Below are 23,957 nucleotides of genomic sequence, written 5' to 3' on the forward strand. Positions count from 1 at the left end.
AGGTGCTCAGAAAATCCATGCTGAAATGAATTAAAAAATAAACAAGATCTTTGGTTTACTATCAGTTACAAAGAAAGAGGAAGTGTGGAAAGCTACTTCCACTGAGATAGCTTTCTTAACTGTTAGGTAGGAAAATGCCAGGGCTCCCACTGGAGGGCAAAGTAGAATCCAGAACACACCCATATTCTTGGTCCATTTCCCAAAGGTCCACGCCTGAGAGATTTCAAGCTGAGTAAAGGAACAAGTCTTCTGAAGATGCAGATTTTGGTTTTATTTCAATTCAGTACAGTATGTATTAGTATAACATACTTTTTTTTCTTTTATTTTCAAAATCACCAACAAAAACCCATCACCGATACTTTGTCTAGGAAAGAAGGGGCCCCCAGCCTTGTCACATAAGTGCAATGTCATCCTCACTGTGCTGTGAAAGGCAAGGCTCTCTCCTCACCCTAATAGCTCCTATCTCCAGTGCTTGCCTGCCTTTCTTCCCAAGCGTTGGCCGGGCTGTGCTTTCTCAGTTAACCCAAAGGCTCCTGCCGGCCTTTTCCTCTCGGAAGTCCCCTCCCTCTCCCTAGAGAGAGAGAGCTGTTTTTTTTCTCTCTCTCTCTCTTTTTTTTTTTTTTTTTGAGATGGAGTTTTGCTCTGTTGCCCAGTGCAGTGGCACGATCTCGGCTCACTGCAACCTCCACCTCCCAGGTTCAAGCGATTCTCCTGCTTCAGCCTCCCAAGTAGCTGGGACTACAGGTGTGTGCCACCACACCTAGCTAATTTTTTATGTAGAGATGGGGTTTCACCGTGTTAGCCAGGATGGTCTCGATCTCCTGAACTTGTAATCCGCCTGCCTCAGCCTTCCAAAGTGCTGGGATTACAGGCGTGAGCCACCGTGCCCGGCCTCAACTTTTTATTTATTAGCTTGTTGGTCTTCGACCTCTGTAAGCCTCAGTTTCCTCACTTATCAATCATCTACTGCTGTACAGAGAAAGGTCCATCTCCTAGCATGCAGGGTGAGGCTAATGTGACATTTGAAAACTCCGGAGTGCTGCTGACAGTGGTTGGAGGTGAAGGAGGAGGAAACAAAAGCAATGTGAGAATAGCTTTAAAGAAAGGAAGGGTGAAAAGTTGAAAAGAAAGAGGCAGCGTGGAGAGATGGAGCCAATAGCAGCATGGGAGTCCCTGGCTAGGGTCAGGGCTTAGATGACGACATTGTTGGTTGGGTTCACTTGCTCTCGGAACTGCACAGGGAATTGAGTTGGTCATTAGACATGGCCTGGAGCCAGTCACTGGAAAAGGAAATCAATACCCAGACTGATTCTCACGACAGCCACCATTTGTATGATTTTAATCCATAGAATCATTCTGAAAGCTTCTTAATCTTCACCTTTTTTCTGGACAGGAGACAGCCCTGGACCGGATCATATCTTCACACTTTCTTAAGCCACAGAAAACTTGAACCAGGTGGTGTGGTCATACTCCTCACCAGGCCTCAGCAGCACAGGAGGGAAGCGGGGCTGTGAAGGGGGAAACAACACAGGTGATGCTTGACACCGCAGGCTGCAACATTAACCATTCAGGTGTGCTTCTGGATGGTCCTCTAGACCAGTGCTCTGTGGATGGCCGCCAGTGCGGGAACTGTTTGATTGGTTCATAGTGAGATAAAGAACTTTAATCAGAGTGAAAAAAGCACTTTGTTAAAGGAAGGCTTTCCTGATGAAGGGAAGCAGTGTGTTGATCTATAATCTGGTGCAACGTGTAGGCTTTTTTTTTTTTTTTTTTTTGAGATGGAGTCTCGCTCTGTCACCCAGGCTGGAGTGCAGTGGAGCGATCTCAGCTCACTGCAAACCCCGCTTCCTGGGTTCAAGCACTTCTCCTGCCTCAGCCTCCCGAGTAGCTGGGATCACAGGCACCTGCCCAGCTAATTTTTGTATTTTTACTAGAGACAGGGTTTGTCATGTTGACCAGGCTGGTGTCGAACTCCTGACCTCAAGTGATATGCCTGCCTCAGCCTCTCAAAGTGCTGGGATTACAGGTGTGAGCCACCGCACCTGGCCCCTTTTTTTTTTTTTTTTTTTAAGACGGTCTCATTCTGTTGCACAGGCTGGAATGCAGTGGTGTGATCATGGCTCACTGCAGCCTGGACCTCCCAGGCTCAGGTGATCCTCCCACTTCAGCCTCCCAAGTAGCTGGGGCCACAGGTGTGCACCACCACACCCAGCTAATTTTTCTAATAATCTGTAAAGATGGGGTCTCCCTGTGTTGCCCAGGCTAGCCTCAATCTCAGGCTCAAGCAATCCTCCCGCCTCAGCCTCCCAAAGTGCTGGGATTACAGGCATGAGCCACCTTGCCCAGCCCAAGGTGCAAGCTTCTTATTGTGGGCTGGCACTTTCAGGAGTACTGCTTTAGGTAACAACCAGAAAAGAAAGTTATGAGGGAGAACATAGGAGGAGACGATATGGAAGTTCTCCTTAAGTGTGGCTGCAGAAAACGAGACGGTATTGGTAAGGAGAAACAAACTGGATAAAGGCTTTGAAGGTACAAAATTTGAGCTTTCTTAAAACCATGTAAATCCCAAGTCAGTAGCTTGGCTATGGGTTTTCTGTGACTTGCAGAAAAGAATAAGCATGAACTTTTGAGCTGGGCACAGTGGCTCACGCCTGTAATCCCAGCACTTTGGGAGGCCAAGGCAGGTGGATCACTTGAGGTCAGGAGTTTGAGACCAGCCTGGCCAACATGGTGAAACCCTGTCTCTAATAAAAATAAAAGAATTAACCAGGCATGGTGGTAGGTGCCTGTAATCTCAGCTACTTGGAAGGCTGGGGCAGGAGAATCGCTTGGATCCAGGAGGCAGAGGTTGCAGTGAGCTGAGATCGTGCCACTGCACTGCAGCCTGGGCGACAAGAGTGAGACTCTGTCTCAAAAAACAAACCAAACAAACAAAGCATGAACTTTTGAATCATACAACCTGATTCGAGTGTAGTGAACTCTGTCGTATAATGTGACCTTGGACACAACTCCACTCCAACAAGCCAGCCTGTGGCATTACCTGATTGACTGCATCAGGCCAGTTCTGAGTCTCCAGGCAGAAACCAGAGTGCTTGGGATAGACAGCTCCATTCTTGCCCTTTAATGTGCCATCCAGGAAGTTGCCCGTGTAAAACTGGACCCCGGGCTGGGTGGTGTATACTTCCAGTACCCGCCCGCTTGCAGCATGATGCACCCTGGTAAGAAACACAACCAACATAAGTCCAGGGCAGAAAAGCAGGCGGGGAGGAGCAGAAGCTGGGAGGCGGCTTTGAGACAGGAATCAGACCCAGCCACAGAGCAGGGACAAGATGTAAGGAGGAGATAAAGGTAGGAAGAGCATGATGGAAAATTCTTCCAGTCTCAAAGGCAAGGCATGAGCAGGTGGCTTTCAGGATCCTCAGTAGCAACGTCTCACTCTGATCTTGGCTTCTTTGGGGGCATCACAAAACAGACTCACTCCTGCCAGCTGGGGAATAGGGAGGAAGGCAGCAGCCAGGTTGGAGAGAGGAAGGTCCTGAGAGGCTTCCTAGATCATGCCACTGCACTCCAGTCTGGGCAACAGAGCAAGACTCCGTCTCTCTCTCTCTCTCTCTCTCTCTCTCTCACACACACACACACACACAAAACTGTTAATTCTGCAAACATTTATTCATTATTTGCTAGTGCCAAGGATGATATTAGGTGTTGGGGTAGAGGTAGGGCTTCACAAAGATGAAATGGCATGAGGAACTGGGATTTGGTGAGAAGGCAAGAGCGTGCACACAAGTGTCTATCGGTCAAGGCTGGAGGCAGTGAGTGCTGCAGGAGATGCCTAGCCTCCAACTGGCCATGGAGTAGGCAGGCATAAGTCACAGATCAAGAAAGCACAAAGCCTCTGGAAGTTCAATGACGTCTGAGGTGACTTCACTAGGAAGAGTTAAGGCTTCTAACAGAAAATGGGCCTTTAAGAACAGGCAGAGAGGGAGAGAGGGGGCGCCAAGCAGGGGCAATAGGGGTAATGGCAGGTAGGGGGAGGGGGATAAATTCTACAGAGCTCACCTGTGCCATGGGAGCTTTGAGAAAATATGGGATGTGGTATTGGGTCACCTGTAGCATAGTAAATGCTATTGATATGGCCAGAGGAAAAGCTCCAAAGGAAAATAGGACTTGGTGTCATTTCTTCCTTACAGACTCAGGAAGTGAAAAGTACCTGACCTTGCACAAAAATGCTTTTCTTTACATCCCTTCAGACAGAAATTGTGGTCAAAACCATTGAGATGGAAGTCCTGCAGGTGTTTTCCAAGCTCCACTGGCTTTCTCAGGTCGAATGCAGTTCCTTGCACTGGGGCAACTTCTCCTGATGGGAAGAGACAGAAAACAAAGGTGATAAATGCCCAAGTCTCATCTTTATATAGAGCCTCCGCAAAGACTCACTGGTTCTACTCTCTGTGCCTTCATTTTAATTTGTTAAGGAGATGGAAGCCCAGATCCTGGGAAACATGCAGAGACCCCATCTCTACCTAAATAAATAAATAAATAAACAAATAAATAAATAAATAAATGCAAAAAATTAGTCAGGCATAGTGATGTGTCCCTGTGGTCTCAGCTACTCAGGAGGCTGAGGCAGGAGGACTGCTTGAGCCCAGGAGGTCAAGGCTACAGTGAACCATGATTGCACCACTGCACTCCAGCATAGGTAACAGAATGAGACTGTCTTAAAAAAGAAATATAGAGAGGGTGGGGAAGAGAAAAAAAACAACCCTCAAATAAATAGAGTATATGGGAGTATGGGCTCAGGTTATATGCAAATACTGCACCATTTTATAGAAGGAACTAGAGTATCCAATGATTTAAGTATCAGTAGAGGGTCCTGGAATCAATCTTCCATGGATTCCAAGGGACAATGGAAAATATATACTCATAAATATATAGTAACATATATATAAAAGCCAGAGTTGTTCTAGTGAATCAAGTACAGGTTCTGAGCAGCTCAGGTGGAAAACCCCAGGATAAGATGATGGCAGAGGTCCACTTCCTCTTAAAATTATGGCCCACCCAAGAGTAAGTAACAGCCAGGTGCTAGAACCTTGCACCAAGTACAGAGAATACCAGTTTCCTCTGTAGCAGGCCAAATCACTCTGACCATTTTTTCTCAAAGAGGAAAGAGAAAAGGGCTCTGTTTCAGAGCCTTAAACAATGATACGGTTGAGTTTTTGTTTTGTTTTGTTTTGTTTTGTTTTTTGAGATGGAGTCTTGCTCTGCCACCCAGGCAGTGGTGCGATCTCAGCTCAGTGCAACCTCCGCCCCCTGGGTTCAAGTGATTCTTCTGTCTCAGCCTCACGAGTAGCTGGGATTACAGGTGCGCACCACCACGCTTTTGTATTTTTAGTAGAGATGGGGTTTCACCATGTTGGCCAGGCTGGTCATGAACTCCTGACAGGTGATCTGCCCACCTCGGCCTCCCAAAGTGCTAGTATTATAGGCGTGAGCCACCGCACCTGGCCAAAAAAAAATTTTTTTTTTTTTTGAGACAGAGTTTTGCTCGTCGCCCAGCCTGGAGTGCAATGGCACAATCTCAGCTCACTGCCACCTCCACCTCCCAGGTTCAAGTGATTCTCCCACCTCAGCGTCTCAAGTAGCTGGGATTACAGGCACACACCACCATGCCCAGCTAATTTTTGTATTTTTAGTAGAGACAGGGTTTCACCATGTTGGCCAGGCTAGTCTCCAACTCCTGACCTCAGGTGATCCACCTGCCTTGGTCTCCCAAAGTGGTGGGATTACAGGTGTGAGCTACCATGCCTGGCCTAAAAAGTTTTCTTATAGTCCCAGAGCTGTCTTATATATTTTAAAGGTAAATGCAAATGTTAGGAGGTTAACGTACCCTTTTAGGGTGATAATTATTTTTCCCTTTCATGTGGTCAAATGGCAATTTTAGGAACTTGGCTTCCACTGTAATTAGGGGAGAGAAGTAGCATGCAAAGTAGGGCTGAAATCTTAGGAGGCTAAGAAAAAGCAGGAACTTGTACCTTACCATTAAAATAATTTAAAAAGTAAAAGAAGAACCAATTGCCAGTCATTTAAAACATTTGGTTCTGCTTTTGTGGGTTCCTAAATACTGAGAGAACACACAAATCTATCTGAGCAAAAGAGGACATTTCATTTCTTTTTCTTTTTTGAGACGTAGTCTCCCCACTGTTGCCTGGGCTGGAGTGCAATGGCCAGTCTAGGCTCACTGCAACCTCTGCCTCCTGGTTCAAGTGATTCTCCTGCCTCAGCCTCCCGAGGAGCTGGGACTACAGGCACATACCACCACACCCAGCTAATTTTGTATTTTTTTAGTGGAGATGGGGTTTCACCATGTTGGCCAGAGCGGTCTCGAACTCCTGACCTCATGAACCACCCACCTCGGCCTCCCAAAGGGCTGGGATTACAGGCGTGAACCACTGCGCCTGGCCCCATTTCTTTTCTTAAACTCAGAACTGCTGTTCAGAAATGTAGTCTCCCTAGTTCCTGAAGACTGGAGTTCTGAGTTCACATACAGGCTCAGGATGCCTAGGTACGAGGCACTCGAGTGAGACACTGAGGTCCAGGCGATACCATCCTGGTGTCTGGGTGTCCACTGTTCAACCGAGAGAATCTGGGAAGTGCACAAAGGATTCCTTTTCCTTGCTTTTTTTTTTTTGAGACGGAGTCTCACCCTGTCGCCCAAGCTGGAGTGCAGTGGCACGATCTTGGCTCACTGCAATCTCCGCCTCCCGGGTTCAAGTGATTCTCCTGCCTCAGCCTCCCAAACAGATGGGATTACAGGGGCACACCACCATGCCCAGTCAATTTTTGTATTTTTAGTAGAGACGGGGTTTCACTATGTTGGCCAGGCTGATCTCAAACTTCTGACCTCAAGTGACCTGCCCATCTTGGCCTCCCAAAGTGCTGGGATTACAGGTGTGATCTGGCCAAATTTTTAAATAGGGAATATTTGCACATGCAACCAATTTTTTTTTTTTTTTTTTTAAAGACAGAGTTTTGCTCTTGTTGCCCAGGCTGGAGTGCAGTGGCATGATCTTGGCTCACCACAACCTCGGCCTCCCCGGTTCAAGCGATTCTTCTGCCTCAGCCTCCCAAGTAGCTGGGATTACAGGTGCCTGCCACCACACCCAACTAATTGTTGTATTTTTAGTAGAGACGGGCTTTCACCGTTTTGGCCAAGCTGGTCTCAGGTGATCTGCCCATCTCGGCCTCCCAAAGTGCTGGGATTACAGGCAAGAGCCACTGAGCCCGGCCGAGACTACTTGGGCTTGCATTTGTCTGGTTTACTTTTGCATTCTTATTCTGAGTCACTTGGTTTGTATACAGCATTGTGTTGGGATTAAATGTGAGAGACTTGGCCAGGCGGGGTGGCTCATACCTGTAATCCCAGCACGTTGGGAGGCCAAGGTCGGCGGATCACTTGAGGTCAGAAGTTTGAGACCAGCCTGGCCTACATAGTGAAAACTTGTCTCTACTAAAATACAAAAATTAGCTGGGTGTGGTAGCACACGCCTGTAGTCCCAGCTACTCGGGAGGTTCAGGTGGGAGGATTGCTTGAGCCCAGGAGTTCAAGGCTGTAGTGAGTTATGATTGTGCCACTGCACCCACCCCAGCCTGGGTGACAGAGTGAGACTCCATCCCCCCAAAAAAACAAAAAACAAAACAAAACAAAAAACAAAAAAAAGAACAAAAACACACACACACACAAAATTGAGAGACTCTGTTTAATAGGCACATTTAACTGCATTAATACAGCATATATATATATATATGTATATATATAAACACGTGTGTGTGTGTGTGTGTGTGCTCTAACTGTTGTTAGTTCTGTCATTATACTTTATAGTATACTTTCTGTTTTTATGACTTCTGGTTTTTTGTTTTTCTTTTTAAATCTTTGGGATGCCAAGGCGGGGGGATCATTTGAGCTCAGAAGTTCAAGACCAGCCTGGGCAACATGATCAAACCCCATTTCTATTAAAAAAATGCAAAAATTAGCAGGGCATGGTGGTGCACACCTGTAGTCCCAGCTACTAGAAAGGCTGAGGTGGGAGGATCGCTTGAGCCCAGGAGGTCGAGGCTGCAGTGAGCCAAAATCATGCTACTGCACTCCAGGCTGGGTGACAGTGACACCCTGTCTCAAAAAAAAAAGAAAAAGAAAAAGAAAAAAAATCTTTTACCATATGGCCTGTGTTTGCTTGTGTGCATTTCTGATAATTTAAATTTAGGTTTGTTATTTTTGTTTTAGTGGTTCCATCTATATATAAGCATTTAATCCTCTTTTTCTTAGATAGAATCTGCTCTGAGCTTCTCTTTCCTCCCCTTTTCTCCTTCCTCTGCTACCTGAGTTAGGCTGCTGACACTTTCATCTGAAGGTATTTTAATAAAGGCACTTTTGTTTCCCAGTAGATGGTGCTAGAGACACAATAGAAAGAGGTTGCTTTACATCCTGTAAACCCTGATCAGTTCTGGCAGAACTCATAGTTGAACTTTTTGGATCTTGAAAGACAAAGGCCAAATCCTAGATAGCAATGTGACCCACTTGGGTATGCTTTTGTCCTGCAATGTTTACATGATAAACCACCTCCCAGACTTGCATGGTGGCTCATGCCTATAAACCCAGCGCTTTGGGAGGCCGAGCTGGGCGGATCACTTGAGGTCAGGAGTTTGAGACCAGCCTGGGCAACATGGCGAAACCCCGTCTCTACTAAAAATACAAAAATTAGCCAGGCGTGGTGGCGCATACCTGTAATATCAGCTACTCAGTAGACTGAGGCACAAGAATCGCTTGAACCCGGGAGATGGAGGTTGCGGTGAGCCAAGATTTCGCCACTGCACTCCAGAGAGTGAGACTCTGTCTCAACAAAACAAAACAAAACAAATGAAAAGAAAAAGGCAACAATAATTCTTCTTTTTTTTTTAGAGACAGGGTCCTGCTATGCTCAAGTGATCCTCCTGCCTTAGCCTCCTGAGTAGCTAGGACTACAGGTGTATGCCCAATTATATATATATACATATGTGTGTGTCTGTGTGTATGCGTGTGTGTGTGTGTGTGTGTGTGTGTGTGTGTAAGAGCGAGGATCTCATTCTGTTACCCAGGCTGTAGTGCAGTGGCATGATCACGGCTCACTGCAGCCTCGACCTGCCAGGCTCAGGTAATCCTCCTGTCTCAGCCTCCTGAGTAGCTGGGACCACAGGCATGTACCAGCACCCCTGGCTAATTTTTAAATTATTTGTAGAGATGGGGGTCTCACTTTGTTGCGCAGGCTGGTTTCAAACTCCTGGGCTCAAGCAATCCTCCTGCCTCAGCCTCCCAAAGTACTGGGTTTACAAGCATGAGCCACCATGCTCAGCAATTCTTCATGAAACAATTAGACTTGGAAAAAAACGCAGGTATTCTCATGGGCTCAGGAAGATTTTAGTCTTACCAACCTATATTCTGAGTGGTAACTTATGCTTTCTTCTGTAACTTTAAATGGTGTTCACAATATTTAATTCTTCCTTAAAGCCACAGTCAACTCAAAATCTAACCCTTATGACGGTCCTAGTGTGATCGACTCAGGTCAGTCAAAATTGCTTATAATTATCTCCCTTAAAGTATAACTACAGGTAGAAGGCTTGAAGAAATAAAGAAAGCTACAAAATTTTTGTGAAGGAAAGACAGAGGGCATACATCAGGTCTCTTTCCTGTTACCAGGCAATCTACAAATCAGTGTTTGCTTCAGCTCTTCCCTCTATAAAACGTAGCTGTTATTTGCTGCCACACTACATGGAAATATTTGATAAACGATATGCTTGAACACCTTCAGGAGGCTGGCATAAATAAATATATATAACAGGGCCAGATTTCAGGCTACCATATAGAACACAGAGCAGAGGGCACAGACGGTAAGACTTTAAGCATGACAAAGAAGCCCTGACTTAAAATTAGAAAACTGGGACAATTCTAAAATGATGAAATTTTTAGGCCGGGTGCGGTGGCTCACGCCTGTAATCCCAGCACTTTGGGAGGCCGAGGCGGGCGGATCACGAGGTCAGGAGATTGAGACCATCCTGGCTAACACAGTGAAACCCCATCTCTACTAAAAATACAAAAAATTAGCCGGGCGAGGTGGCGGGCGCCTGTAGTCCCAGCTACTCGGGAGGCTGAGGCAGGAGAATGGTGTGAACCCCGGGGGGCGGAGCCTGCAGTGAGCCGAGATCGCGCCACTGCACTCCAGCCTGGGCGACAGCGAGACTCTGTCTCAAAAAAAAAAAAAGATGAAATTTTTGCTAAATGAGAAGAAAAAAAGAGAGAAGGCTCCAATCTATCTTGTCCAATCTCATGCACTGACACACTTGGTCCTGTGCTTAATGGTCAGGTATATATGGAAAATGTGGAATTTGTCCCCCAGATTCGCCACATCTCTGGGCCCTTTCTCATAACTGGAATGAATGTTCCTTCTGGGTTCCCTATGCCCACCACACTCTGGCAAAGTCCAATTGATCGTTCAAGAATATTCTCTAACATAATTTCTTCTTGTGAAATATTCTGACCTCTATAGCCAGAACCAATCTTTTTTTCTTTGTTCCCATTATACTTAGAACAGACTTTTCTCAAAACATTCATCACATTATGACATAATTACAGGATTTGTCAAAGTCAAAATAAAATATAGAGATGAATCTCTCAATGTTTTATTTGAGAATCACAGAATTGGCCGGGCGCAGTGGCTCACGCCTGTAATCCCAGCACTTTGGGAGGCCGAGGCGGGCAGATCACGAGGTCAGGAGATTGAGACCATCCTGGCTAACACGGTGAAACCCCGTCTCTACTAAAAATACAAAAAATTAGCCGGGCGTGGTGGCGGCCGCCTGTAGTCCCAGCTACTTGGGAGGCTGAGGCAGGAGAATGGCGTGAACCTGGGAGGCCGAGCTTGCAGTGAGCTGCGATCGAGCCACTGTACTCCAGCCTGGGCAACACAGCAAGACTCCGTCTAAAAAAAAAAAGAATCACAGAATTGGCCAGGCGTGGTGGCTCATGCCTGTAATCCCAGCACTTTGGGAGGCCGAGATGGACAGATCACTTGAGGCCAGGAGTTCGAGACCAGTCTGGCCAACATGGTGAAACTCCGTCTTTACTAAAAATACAAAAATTAGCTGGGCATGGTGGTGCGCGCCTGTAGTACCAGCTACTCTGGAGGCTGAGGCAGAAGAATTGCTTGAACCAGGAGGTGGAGCTTGCAGTGAGCTGAGATTGTGCCACTGCACTCCAGCCTGGGCAACATAGCGAGACTCAGTCTCAAAAAAAAAAAAAAGAGAGAATCACAGAATTGCAATTCAGAGTGCACACACAGCCTGGGTGGTCCTCAGTATGTCTAGAAAACAAAGAGAAGGTTGGGAGTTTTATTAGATATATATATTTTTTGTTTTTGCTTTTTGTTTTGTTTTGTTTTTTGAGTCAGTGTCTTGCTCTCTCACCCAGGCTGGAGTGCAGTGGTTTGATCATAGCTCACTGCAGCCTCAAACTCCTGGGCTCAAGGGATTCTCCTGCCTCAGCCTCCCAAGTAGCTGTGACTACTGCAATACACCAACACACCAGCTATAGTTTTTAATTTTTTTTGTAGAGATGAGGTCTCACTAAGTTGCCCAGGTGGTCTTGAACTCCTGGCTTCAAGTGATCCTCCTGCCTCAGCTTCCCAAAATGCTATGGTTACAGGTGTGAGTTGCTGCACCTGGCCGGGAGTTTTATTAGAAAGAGAAATGTTACATACTGTTCTGAAAGAATGCTCATTGGCACTAAAGAAACTTCTGGGAGCTGGCAGGCTCTGACTGGTGAGTGACAGCAGTAGGTAAAACTAGTGTTAGAGTCACAGCAGGTCATTTTAGCAATTACTAGGGTGAAACTGGTCTTAGGGTTATAGCGGGCTGTTTCAGCTTTGCAGAAAAATGAATTCTTGGAGCAGGTGCTACGTACCCTGACTGCTCTTTTCCCCCAGCCTCTCAACTCTGACTTAGTTGGGTATGACAATGACCCAGTTTGTATAACCAACTTTCACATATATTAAGTGATTTGTCTATAAGGAAAGTGAGTTCCTAAAGGGCAAGAATTGTGCCCTATTTATCTCTGTACCCTCTGGGCATGAAGCAGAGCCTTTCGTTGATTGAAAAACTGATGAATGAAGGCAGGAGAGGCAGAAAAAAACCCAGAGGCAACCGTGTATATTGTAGCATCTGGTGAGGAAGAATGAAAGATCTGGAAAGGGGCTTAGGAATTCCCTCATCCCGTCCCCTCGCTTTGCAGATGGCGAGCTTGAGCCTCTGGCAACTGAAGGGACTTGCCCGAGGTTACACATCTGCGTAGTGTCAGAACCTTCACTCAGGCACTTTCCACCTCCCTCTGGAGTGTCCGACTTGGTTACATCCCGTTACACCCCCAACCCCGACAGGTGCTCTTGATTTTTCTCACTAAGACTTTAGAAAATGAATGTGCAGTTTTTCTAGCCTTGGTTTATCTGCATATATGACTTTGTGCTTTGGTGCTAAGAATAGAAGGAGCTGTCAAAATAGCTCTCTCAGCAATGCTGAGTGTTCAGAAAAATGAAGCGGAAGTGGAAGGGGTACCCTCAGACAGAATGTCACATCTTCCGACTTTAGTTCTGAAGCCACCAGAAAGCCAGGGGTGTCCGCAGGGAGAAGCAGTTTCTGAAGAGGGTTTCTTATTCTCCTGGAGGCCAGATGGGTGTGTATTAAGGTCTGGGCAGCGGTGCCTGGCAGATGAGGGGCTCTGACCCAACAATGTAGGGTTACAGCTCTGGGCCAGAGGAGCAGCTCATGCCCTATTTCGGAGAATGTCTGACTGCAGGCAGCATCAAGGGCCCACTAGAGGTTGTTTTCATAAATACAGAGACCAGAAGCTGCATGGTGACAGCTGTGGAGGGTGTGGGGGGTGGGGTTAATCAGGGTTGGGTTTGTCAGGAGCATACAAGAAGGAGGGAGGGGGCAAGAGAGTTGAGTGTGTGAGAAGGGGTGATTCTCATGATGGACTTCTTAGTAGAGACAGGGTTTCACCATGTTGGCCAGGCTGGTCTCGAACTCCCTACCTCAAGTGATCCACCTGCCTCCGCCTCCCAAAGTGCTGGGATTACAGGCGTGAGCTGCCTCACCCGGCCCGCATGATGCACTTCTGTTCTAGGTGGGTGGTGGGGGGGAGGTGGGGAAGGGAAGGCATAGTTGGGGAGGGACAGTGAAAAGGTGGTAGTTATACCAAAGAACTGTATGTTCTTTTGGTGCTGAAGAATTACTGGAGCTGAAAGACATCTAGAATAGCGATCATGGAAGGTTGCAAAGAGAGGTCATGACAAAGTCAAAGAAGTGAGCAGCTGAGAAGGGTGAAGGACAAGATCATTGGATGAGTGGATCTCAAGCTGAGTGGACCTGGCACAGTGGCTCACGCCTGTAATCCCAGCACTTTGGGAGGCCGAGGCAGACAGATCCCTTGAGCCCAGGAGTTCGAGACCAACCTGGGCAACCCGGTGAGATCCCGTCTCTACAAAAAATTTAAAAATTAGCCAGGTGTGGTATGGCGCACACCTGTGATCCCAGCTACTAGGGAGGCTGAGGTGGGAAGATCACTTGAGCCTGGGAGGTCAAGGCTGCGGAGAGCCATGATCATGCCACTGCACTCCAGCCTGGGTGACAGAGTGAGAGCTCATCTCAAAAAAGAAGCAGAGTGGTCAGGGTATCACCAACATGGACAAGAAAATAATCAAGGATTATGACAAGAGTGATGTCAGAGTGACAGTAAGCCAGGAAGAGGTGGAAGTGACTGGGAGGGGGGATGACTTAACAAAGAGAGTTTGTGAGGGTGTTACTCTAGCCACTACAACTGCCTCATTTTTGGAAGAAGATGAAGTAGATCTGATCACTGGCAATAGGACTTTCTAACATTCCAGATCTCTGTCACAAAAGATTAAACCTTCCTCTTTCTATTTGCATTCTTGACAGAGTTATAATTACCTGTACTCTGAAAGTGAAGGAAAAACTCACTGCCTTCACAAAATCCATCTGCCTTGATTCACATCTCTTGTCTTACATAAGAGATTCACACCCACATTCTATTATGAGGAATTTGGCCTTTTCCCCATGACTGCTTGTGACAGATTGCATTCTTCAAAGATGGCCACACTAGTCTAGATCCCATCCACATGCTCTCCTTACAATGTGATGTTGACACTTCTTCACTGAGCGGTGGACTCTGCGTTTCCTCTTTTGAACTTGGATGGACCTTTTTAACCACCTTAACCAAAAGAATGTGGCCAAGTGATGTTGTGTGATTTCTGTGGCCAGGTTATGTAAAAGGCTCCAGCCTTGCCCTCTCTCTCTCTCCAAGATGTTTGCCCTTGGAGCCTAGCCACCATGCTGTAAGGAAGCTCAAGTCACGTGGAGAGGCTGTGTGTGGGCTGTTCTGGCTGACAGCCCCAGCAAGGCCTCCAACCAACAGCCAACATCAACTGCCAGACATGTGAGTGAACAAGCCTTCTGATGATTCCAGCCCTGTTCTAATCTTTTAAGCTGAGGCCCTAGACATCATGTGCAGAGACAAGATGTGCCCTGTCTAAATTCCCGGCCAACAGAAACGATTAGAGATAATAAACGAAGTGCTGGAGTAATTTGTTGTATAGCAATGGATTGCTAGTATACTGCTAGTATCTAAGAGCTGACGTTTTCACCTCCTAGCACTGACTTCACAAATTCTGACAGGAGACTAATTTTCCTCCCCAGCTCCTCCTTGCCCCCACCCCCTGCCTTTTTTTATTTTTTTAACATAGTCAGAAGTGCCTTTACGTGATTATACCTTAAGTATATTAATCCTTGCAATTACTTTTGGATGGGGAAAAAACAAACACAAATTTGTTAGTTTACCAGTTTTTGAGCATTTTCTATGTGCCAGGCATTAAACTGACCTCAGAAAGCCTAGAATCTGGTGGAAGAGACAGATTAAAACAATAAAAATTTATTTATTTATTTATTTATTATTTAGAGATAAGGTCTCACTCTGTCACCTAGGCGGAGTGCAGTGGCGTGATCACAGCTTAATGAAGGCTTGACCTCCCTGGGCTCAGGTGATCCTCCCACTACAGCCTCCCGAGTAGCTAGAACTACAAGTGTGTGCCATTGCGCCTGGCTAATTATTATTATTATTATTATTATTTGCGCCTGGCTAATTATTATTATTATTATTATTTTAGTACAGACGGGGTTTCACTATCTTGCCCAGGCTGGTCTCAAACTCCTGGGCTCAAGCAATCCACCCAGTCAGCCTCTCAAAGTGTTGGTGTGAGCCAACGCACTTGGCCAAAACAATAAACATTTACAGGAGAGTGTGAGACATGCAAGGACAGTGAAATCCCTAAGGCTCTAGGGGAGCAAGGAGCAGCATCGAACTCAGCCTCGGGGGTCACAAAAGGTTCTCCGAGGTGTGACAGGATCCTAATCTTTTTTTTTTTTTTTTTGAGACAGAATTTCGCTCTTGTCGACCAGGCTGGAGTACAATGGCGTGATCTCAGCTCACTGCAACCTCCGCCTTCTGGGTTGAAGTGATTCTCCTGCCTTAGCTCCCAAGTAGCTGAGATTATAGGTGCCTACCACCACATCTGGCTCATTTTTGTATTTTCAGTAGAGACAGGATTTCACCATGTTGGCCAGGTTGGTCTCAAACTCCTGACCTCAAGTGATCCGCCCACTTCAGCCTCCCAAAGTGCTGGGATTACAGGTGTGAGTCACTGCACCCAGCCAGGATCCTAATTTTTTTTTTTTTTTTGAGACGAAGTCTCACTTTGTTGCCCAAGCTGGGGTGCAATGGTGTGATTTCGGCCCACTGCAACCTCCACCTCCCAGGTTCAAGCAATTATTTGCCTCAGCCTCTTGAGTAGCTGGGATTACAGGCACCCGCCACCACGCCTGGCTAATTTTTGTATTTTTAGTAGAGACAGGGTTTCACCATCTTGGCCAGGCTGGTCTTGAACTCCTGACCTCGTGATCCACCCACCTTGGGTTCCCAAAGTGTTGGGATTACAGGCATGGGCCACCGCGCCCAGCCAGGATCCTAATCTTGAAGGGTAAATTGGGATTGGCTAACTGACGAGGTGCAGGAGAGAACACGCACAGGACTGGCTCCAGCCACCAGTGACAGTGCAGCTGTAGCACAGGCAAGACACATTTATGCCACACACATTCTACAGGCTCCTAGCGCTAACTGAATTTTGAGGGGGAAGACTGAAGAAATGGAGTAGAAAGTGAACTGGGTCTATGAACTTCTGACCAAGCACTGATTACAGGAAAATAGCTTTTTTTGTAATATTTGGCCATGAACACTCTCACCTGGGTGAATTTTAATTAAAAGCTTTTAATTTCTCATGATCTGAAGTCATTTTTTTCCCTGCCTGGTGGCCCTCATGCCTGACTCTCTGAGAAGAGGAACAGATGGTAATGACGCTGTAAGAGTCGTTGACTCTTGACGTTCATTCATTTTTAGACTCTTCCTTCCCAACAGATCCTCTTTCTAGCCCATCTTCACACAACCCAGTAGATAGTGCAAGAATAAAACCACAGTCCTGCTAGACACTCCTTAGCACAGGTACATCCTGCTTATAATAACAATTAAAAATTATTTTAAGGGAGAAAAGATAAAAGAAAGGAAATCTGACATAGACTTCCTAGAAAAATTTGGGAAATTAGTAGGAAAGAAATTTTCTCCAATAATTTTTTCTCCCCTAAAAAAGAAATACTTGGGCCGGGTGCAGTGGCTCATGCTTGTAATCCCAGCACTTTGGGAGGCTGAGGCGGGCAGATCACCTGAGGTCAGGAGTTCGAGACCAGGCTGGCTAACATAGCAAAACCCCATCTCTACCGAAAATACAAAAATTAGCTGGGCGAGGTGGCGGCACTTGTAATCCCAGCTACTTGGGAGGCTGAGGCTGGAGAATCACTTGAACCTAGGGGGCAGAGGTTGCAGTGAGCCGAGATTGTGCCACTGCCCTCCAGCCTGGGCGAGAGAGGGAGATTCCATCTCAAAAAAAAAAAGAAAAAAAAAGGAAATACTTGTGCAAATATTAAGCATGTTATTTGGAAACTGTCTTCTGGCTGGGGGCAGTGGCTCACACATGTCATCTCAGCACTCTGGGAGGCCGAGATGGGAGGATCTCTTGAGCCCAGGAGTTCGAGACCAGCCTGGGCAACATAGCAGGATCCCTGTCTCTACAAAAAACAGAAAATATTAGCTAAGCATGGTGGTGTGTGCCTGTAGTCCTAACTACTTGGGAGGCTGAGGTGGGAAGATCGTTTAAGCCCGGGAGGTTAAGGCTGCAGTGAGCTGTGATTGTGCCACTGCACTCCAGCCTGGGCTACAGAGCGAGACTCTGTCTCAAAAAAAAAAGAAAATGGTTTTATATAATTTGTTCCGTATTTTGCTTTACAAATCTATGCAAGCTGTCTTAGGGCTCATATGGACTTACTCACTGATCTTGGGTATTTCTATGCCTCCGTAAGATTGAATTTCCCCATTTATAAAATGGAGCTAAGGCCAGGGATGGTGGCTTCCACCTATAATTCCAGCACTTTGGGAGGCTGAGGCGGCGGGGATCACTTGAGGCCGGGAGTTTGAGACCAGCCTGGCCAACATGGCAAAACGCTGTTTCTGCTAAAAATACAAAAAATTAGCCAGGCATGGTGGTGTGCACCTGTAACCCAGCTACTTGGGAGGCTCAAGCATGAGAATTGCTTGAACCCAGGAGGCGGAGGTTGCAGTGAGCCGAGATGGTGCCACTGCACTCCAGCCTGGGCGATAGAGTGAGACTCTGTCTCAAAAAGAAAAATGGAACTAATATTAGTATTTACCTGGCACATAGTGTGTGTGCATTCTCTTTTACACACACACACACACACACACACACACACACACCCTTAATACAGAGACCAGGTATTAATCACAGCATAAACTTTTTTTTTTCTTGAGACGGAGTTTCACTCTTGTTGCCCAGGCTGGAGTGCAATGGTGCGATCTTGGCTCACTGCAACCTCAGCCTCCCAGGTTCAAACGATTCTCCTGCCTCGGCCTGCCAAGTAGCTGGGACTACAGGCATGTGTCCCCACGCCTAGCTAATTTTGTATTTTTAGTAGAGATGAGGTTTTCCCACGTTGGTCAGGCTGGTCTTGAACTCCTGACCTCAGGTGATCCACCTGCCTCGGCCTCCCAAAGTGCTGGGATTACAGGCATGAGCCACTGTGCCCAGCCCCATAGCGTAAATCTTTCATGCAAAAAGGAAGGTGCATTTCTGCCTCCAGGGCACACTGTCATTTTCATTAGAGTACTTAAGGTTTCTGGTTTTGCTTTTTTTTGTTGTTTTTTGTTTTTGTTTTTTTTTAGAGTCAGGGTCTCTTATGTTGCCTAGGCTGCAGTGCAGTGGCTATTCACAGGTGCAATCATAGCTCACTGCAGCCTCAAACTCCTGGGCTCAAGCCATCCTTCCACCTCAGCCTCTTGAGTAGCTGGGACTGCAAGCACACACAACTGTGCCTGGCTTATTCTGTTTTCTGAAGCTTCCTCTTCTAGTGATTTTAAAATTGAGAACAATGGTTTTTAAATGATTTTTTTGGGTCATGAACTCCTTTGAGAATATTATAAAAGTTATGAGATCTCTCTCCAGTAAAATGCACACACACATACAGAATGTTTCCAGAGCCTCTGAAGCCCCGCCATGCATCCCTGGCTAAGAGTCCTTGGTCTATAGAATATGTTCTACTTATAGCGCTATTCATCACAAAGCAAGTTGCGCCGTCACAACCTGATGTTGAAATGCACATTTGGAATCTCACAGTCACATAACCTCAAGTGTTTGCTCAAGCAATACAGATTCCTCCCATAGCAATGTGGCAAAAACTTTGTGTAGTACACCAGGGCCTCCTTCTGGATTGTTTATGATTCCTCCATACTCTTGAACACGTACACAACAATCTGACACGCGAAAGGCACAGAAGCTGGTCTTAATCTGAGCAAATCAACAGCTTTCAGAAGCTGCAGGGAAATGAAGCATCAGAGAAAGTGAAAATTGTCCCTAACGATAGCTCAGAAAATAGGGCTGATTAGGCAAACTGCGTATCCCTGGGTTTCAGTGGACCCCAGAAGTCACGGATTACCAATCACTGTTACCACCCTCCTAGGAGCATCCTGCTCACCTGTTTGACAGTCAAACTCAATAGACCAGATTTTAGAGTCAGGAAGGCCTGGATTTAAATGCTGGCTTTCTTTGCTGTATAAATTTGTGGAGGCTGCTTAGCTTCTCCGAACCTTGGTTACCTCATCTGTAAAATGGGGATAACAAGACTCTACCTCATAGGATTATTGTGAACATTAAATGAAATAAGGCATGTAAAGTGTCCAGCACCATACTCAGCAAGTGGTAAGTACTCAGTAATATGGCTGTTACTATGGACAGTAGCAGAGGGCAATAACAGCGTCGGAGTTAGGAAAACTCGATTGCAGGCCGGACACGGTGGCTCACACCTATAATCCCAGCACTTTGGGAGGCCAAAGTGGGCAGATCACTTGAACCCAGGAGTTCAAGACCAGCCAGGACAACAAAACCCTGCCTCTACAAAAAATACAAAAATTAGCCAGGTGTGGTGGTGCATAACTGTGGTCCCAGCTACTCAGGAGGTTGAGGTGGGAGGATCACTTGAGTCCAGGAGGTTGAAGCTAAAGTGAGCTGTGATTGCACTACTGCACTTCAGCCTGGGCGACACAGCAAGGCCCTGTCTCCAAAACAAAAAATAAACAACAAAAACCCCTTGATTCTAGATTTTGACTTCACCAATTACTTACCAGTTTAACTTTGTGCAGGTTACTGAACTCTCCCATTTTTAGCTTCCTCAACTGAAGCACAGGGTTAAACCCTGTTTCAAAGTGTAGTTTAGCCGGGTGCAGTGGCTCACCTGTAATCCCAGTACTTTTGCAGGCCGAGGTGGGCGGATCACTTGAGGTCAGGAGTTCAAGACCAGTCTGACCAACATGGTGAAACCCTGTCTCTACTAAAAATACAGAAATTAGCCGGGTGTGGTGGTGCATGCCTATAGTCCCAGCTACTCGGGAGGCTGAAGCAGGAAAATTGCTTGAGCCTGGGAGGCAGAGGTTGCAGTGAGCCGAGATTGCACCACTGCACTCCTGCCTGGGCGACAGAGCAAGACTCCATCTCAAAAAACAACAACCTCCCCGCAAAAAAACCCCAAAGTAGTTCAATGAGCTAATAATGCATGTACTATATGTGTTTAGACATGTCCGGTACATATTAGACACTCAGTAAATAGTGGCAATAAAGATGATGATGGTACTAATAATAGTTAATATTTACAAAGCTCTTACTAAATGCCAGGAACTGTTCTAAGCACTTTACATGTATTTTTTTTTTTATTTAGTTGTTACAACCAATAAGGTAAGTCCAATTATTATCTTTGGATGAGGCCTACAGAACTCAAATAAATTGTCCTAGATCACACAGCTGGTAAATTTTTTTTTTTTTTTTTTTGAGGCAGGGTCTTGCCCTGTTGCCCAGGCTAGAGTGCTTTGGCACGATCACAGCTCATCACAAGCTCGACCTCCTGGAACCAAGTGATCCTCCTGCCTCAGCCTCCTCAGTAGCTGGGACTACAGGTGTGTGCCACCATGCCCAGCTAATTTTTTATTTTTTTTGTAGGGATGGGGTATCTCTATGTTGCTCAGACTGGTCTCAAACTCATGAGCTCAAGCAATCCTCCTGTCTTGGCCTCCCAAAGTGCTGGGATTACAAATGTGAGCCAGCACACCCGACAAGATTTCAACCTAGACAGAGCTTGAGACCATGCCCTAAACCAATGTTTTCCTGAGAATAATGTGTCAAAATCAGCCCTGTAAATCAGCGATTCAAGATCACTTCACTAAGGTTTGAGACACTTCCCATTTCAGGCTGGAGCTCCCCTGCCTGCCCCATCAGTTTTCATGGCATGAGGGGGCACCACTGTCCAAGAACAGGAAGACTGCTAGGGCCACATGCTGTTCTAAGAGAACCAAGACAGCCTTCTCCAAATCTTTCTAGATCTGCCGTTAGGCTCAGTCAGCTAATGGCCACTGACTGCTCTAGTATGAGAGAGACAACCCTTCTGCCTGACCACACCAAGAGAAGGCAGTCAGGGTTTGCTTGATGATTTCATGAGGGGAACATATTGGGGTGGAAGAATGTTCCCTGCATGCTTGTTTTGCTACTTCCCAGCAGCTCGGGCAGGCTCCGGTGACAATGGTGTGACTAGGGAGCCCATGCTGATGGCAGACCCAGGGCCTCCTGCTCTCCTCCAAAAGTCGCAAGGCTCCCACAGTCACGACTCACAGGAAGCCAAGAAGGGCACCAGGGACAGGTGGCAGACATCCCGGCATCGTGAAAAGGGTAGGTAATTGCAAATAGCTAGGTTACATTAATCACCTAGGGTCAGAGAACAGAACCAGGAAACGAGAGAGGGGAGAAATCAGTCCAGCCTTTCTAGGCAGTTGGTACAGGAGCAGTGGCACAAAATGGTTTTATGTGGGGGATTTAGCCCCATAATCTCTATCAGGGCACCCCCTGCTTGCACATCGCCCCAAATAAACATGGAACCTAAATTCGAGGCCAGCCCCAGCCTCCCCTCTGATGAGATTGCTGCCCTGCACTCCTCCTTTATAGCAATGCAGGCAACACCATGGCTGCTCAGTCACCTATGGTTTAGTGGGAACATAGAGGCTTACATTTGCACTGCTGGAGTCAGAGGCAGGGAGCCCTGAAGCCCAGGGACAGTCTCCTAGATCTAACTACCTGTGGGGATTAACTGGTCATTATCCCCTCTGGGATGTGTGTTCTGCAGACCCTGCTTTCTATTTGTTCCTTGCATCTGGCCCTGCCCAGAGGACTAATTTCAGCAACTATAAATTTGGAGGGTGCTGTCCATCTTGGAAAGGATTCTGGAATGGAGACCTGAAAGTGAAGAGGAAACATGTTTCCCAGGAACCAAATACAAATATGTTCAAATACAAATCATGCCTGACCACTCTCTAGGCTTCTCTGAGTGGGTTACAAGACTACAGGCTCAGGGAGCTTCAGGAGATACGCACCATCAGGCTTCAGTGAGCAGAATCTGTAGGGAATTGCCACATGGCCTCTGACCTCGTGTATGACTAGGTGAAGATACATATTTTTCTCACAATATAACAGACAGCATGAAGGTAGGAGGCAGATACACTTGGGATGACAGAACCAGGAATCCAAAAGATAGTGTAAAGTAAGGGTAAAATGCTGACTAAAAGAAGAAATTTATGAATAGCAGAAACAGATATGGTCTTGGACTTTTGTCAACAATGAAACAAACAAAACCGACCAAAGGACACTGTTCAGATTTAGATTCTTGTCACTGTTACCCTGGGCACAAAACATAATCTTGTGAGGCCCCACTTCCTCACTTGTAAAACTGGGATAACAATAGCCCCTACATCATGGAGTTGTTATGAGAATTAAATCAGTAAATGTAGGCAAAGTGCTTACTTAACATAGTGATGATGATGATGATGATGATGATGGTGATGATGATGATGGTGGTGGTGATGATGGTGATGATGGTGGTGATAGTGGTGGCAATGATGGTGATAGTGATGATGATGGTGATGGTGGTGGTGATAGTGATGGTGATAATGGTGGTGATAGTGATGGTGATGATGGTAATAGTGATGGTGATGATGGTGGCAATAGTGATGATGGTGATGGCGATGATGATGGTGGTGGTGATGATAATGATAGTGATGGTGATGGTGATGATGGTGATGATGGTGGTGATAGTGATGGTGATGATGAGGGTGGTGATAGTGATGGTGATGATGGTGATAGTGATGATGATGGTGATGATGGTGATGATGGTGGTGATAGTGATGATGGTGATGATGGTGGTGATAGTGATGGTGATGATGGTGGTGATAGTGATGGTGATGATGATGGTGCTGGTCATGATGATGATAGTGATGGTGATGGGGATGATGGTGGTTGTAGTGATGATGGTGATGGTGATGATGATGGTGCTGGTGATGATGATGATAGTGATGGTGATGGGGATGATGGTGGTTGTAGTGATGATGGTGATGGTGATGATGATGATGGTGGTAATAGTGATGATGGTGATGGTGATGATGATGGTGCTGGTGATGATGATGATGGTGATGGGGATGATGGTGGTAATAGTGATGATGGTGATGGTGATGATAATGGTGGTGATGGTGATGGATGATGGTGCTGGTGATGATGGTGATGGTGATTGTGATGATGGTGGTTGTAGTGATGATGGTAGGGATGGTGATGATGGTGGTGGTATGATGATGATGGTGATGGTGGTGACGGTGATGGTGATGATGATGGTGGTGATAGTGATGGTGATGATGGTGGTGATAGTGATGGTGATGATGATGGTGGTGATAGTGATGGTGATGATGATAGTGGTGGTAATAGTGATGATGGTGATGGTGATGATGATGGTGCTGGTGATGATGATGATGGTGATGGGGATGATGGTGGTTGTAGTGATGATGGTGATGGTGATGATAATGGTGGTGATGGTGATGGATGATGGTGCTGGTGATGATGGTGATGGTGATTGTGATGATGGTGGTTGTAGTGATGATGGTAGGGATGGTGATGATGGTGGTGGTATGATGATGATGGTGATGGTGGTGACGGTGATGGTGATGATGATGGTGGTGATAGTGATGGTGATGATGGTGGTGATAGTGATGATGACAATGATGGTGATAATGGTGGTGATAGTGATGGTGATGCTAATGATGATGGTGGTGATAGTGATGGTGATGGTGACAGATAACACACGGTGCTAATCATAGAGCTTCCCAC

The 23,957-nt window shown here is 46.4% G+C and overlaps 1 protein-coding gene across 1 annotated transcript in view; it reads right to left on the bottom strand.

The window, feature by feature from the left end:
- Positions 1 to 250: 250 nt before the first annotated feature.
- GALM (galactose mutarotase) overlaps positions 251 to 23,957 on the bottom strand; it is a 71,015-nt gene continuing 47,308 nt past the window's right edge. Inside the window, exons 5-7 of the mRNA XM_030799360.1 lie at positions 4,216 to 4,357; positions 3,041 to 3,215; positions 251 to 1,508 (exon numbers count right to left, since the gene is read on the bottom strand). Coding sequence (XP_030655220.1) covers positions 1,431 to 1,508; positions 3,041 to 3,215; positions 4,216 to 4,357 — 395 coding nt within the window. The 3' untranslated portion in view covers positions 251 to 1,430. The remainder of the gene's footprint in view (positions 1,509 to 3,040; positions 3,216 to 4,215; positions 4,358 to 23,957) is intronic.

The sequence above is a fragment of the Nomascus leucogenys genome, chromosome 19, assembly GCF_006542625.1.
Source record: "Nomascus leucogenys isolate Asia chromosome 19, Asia_NLE_v1, whole genome shotgun sequence".
Classification (NCBI taxonomy): Eukaryota; Metazoa; Chordata; class Mammalia; order Primates; family Hylobatidae; genus Nomascus; species Nomascus leucogenys.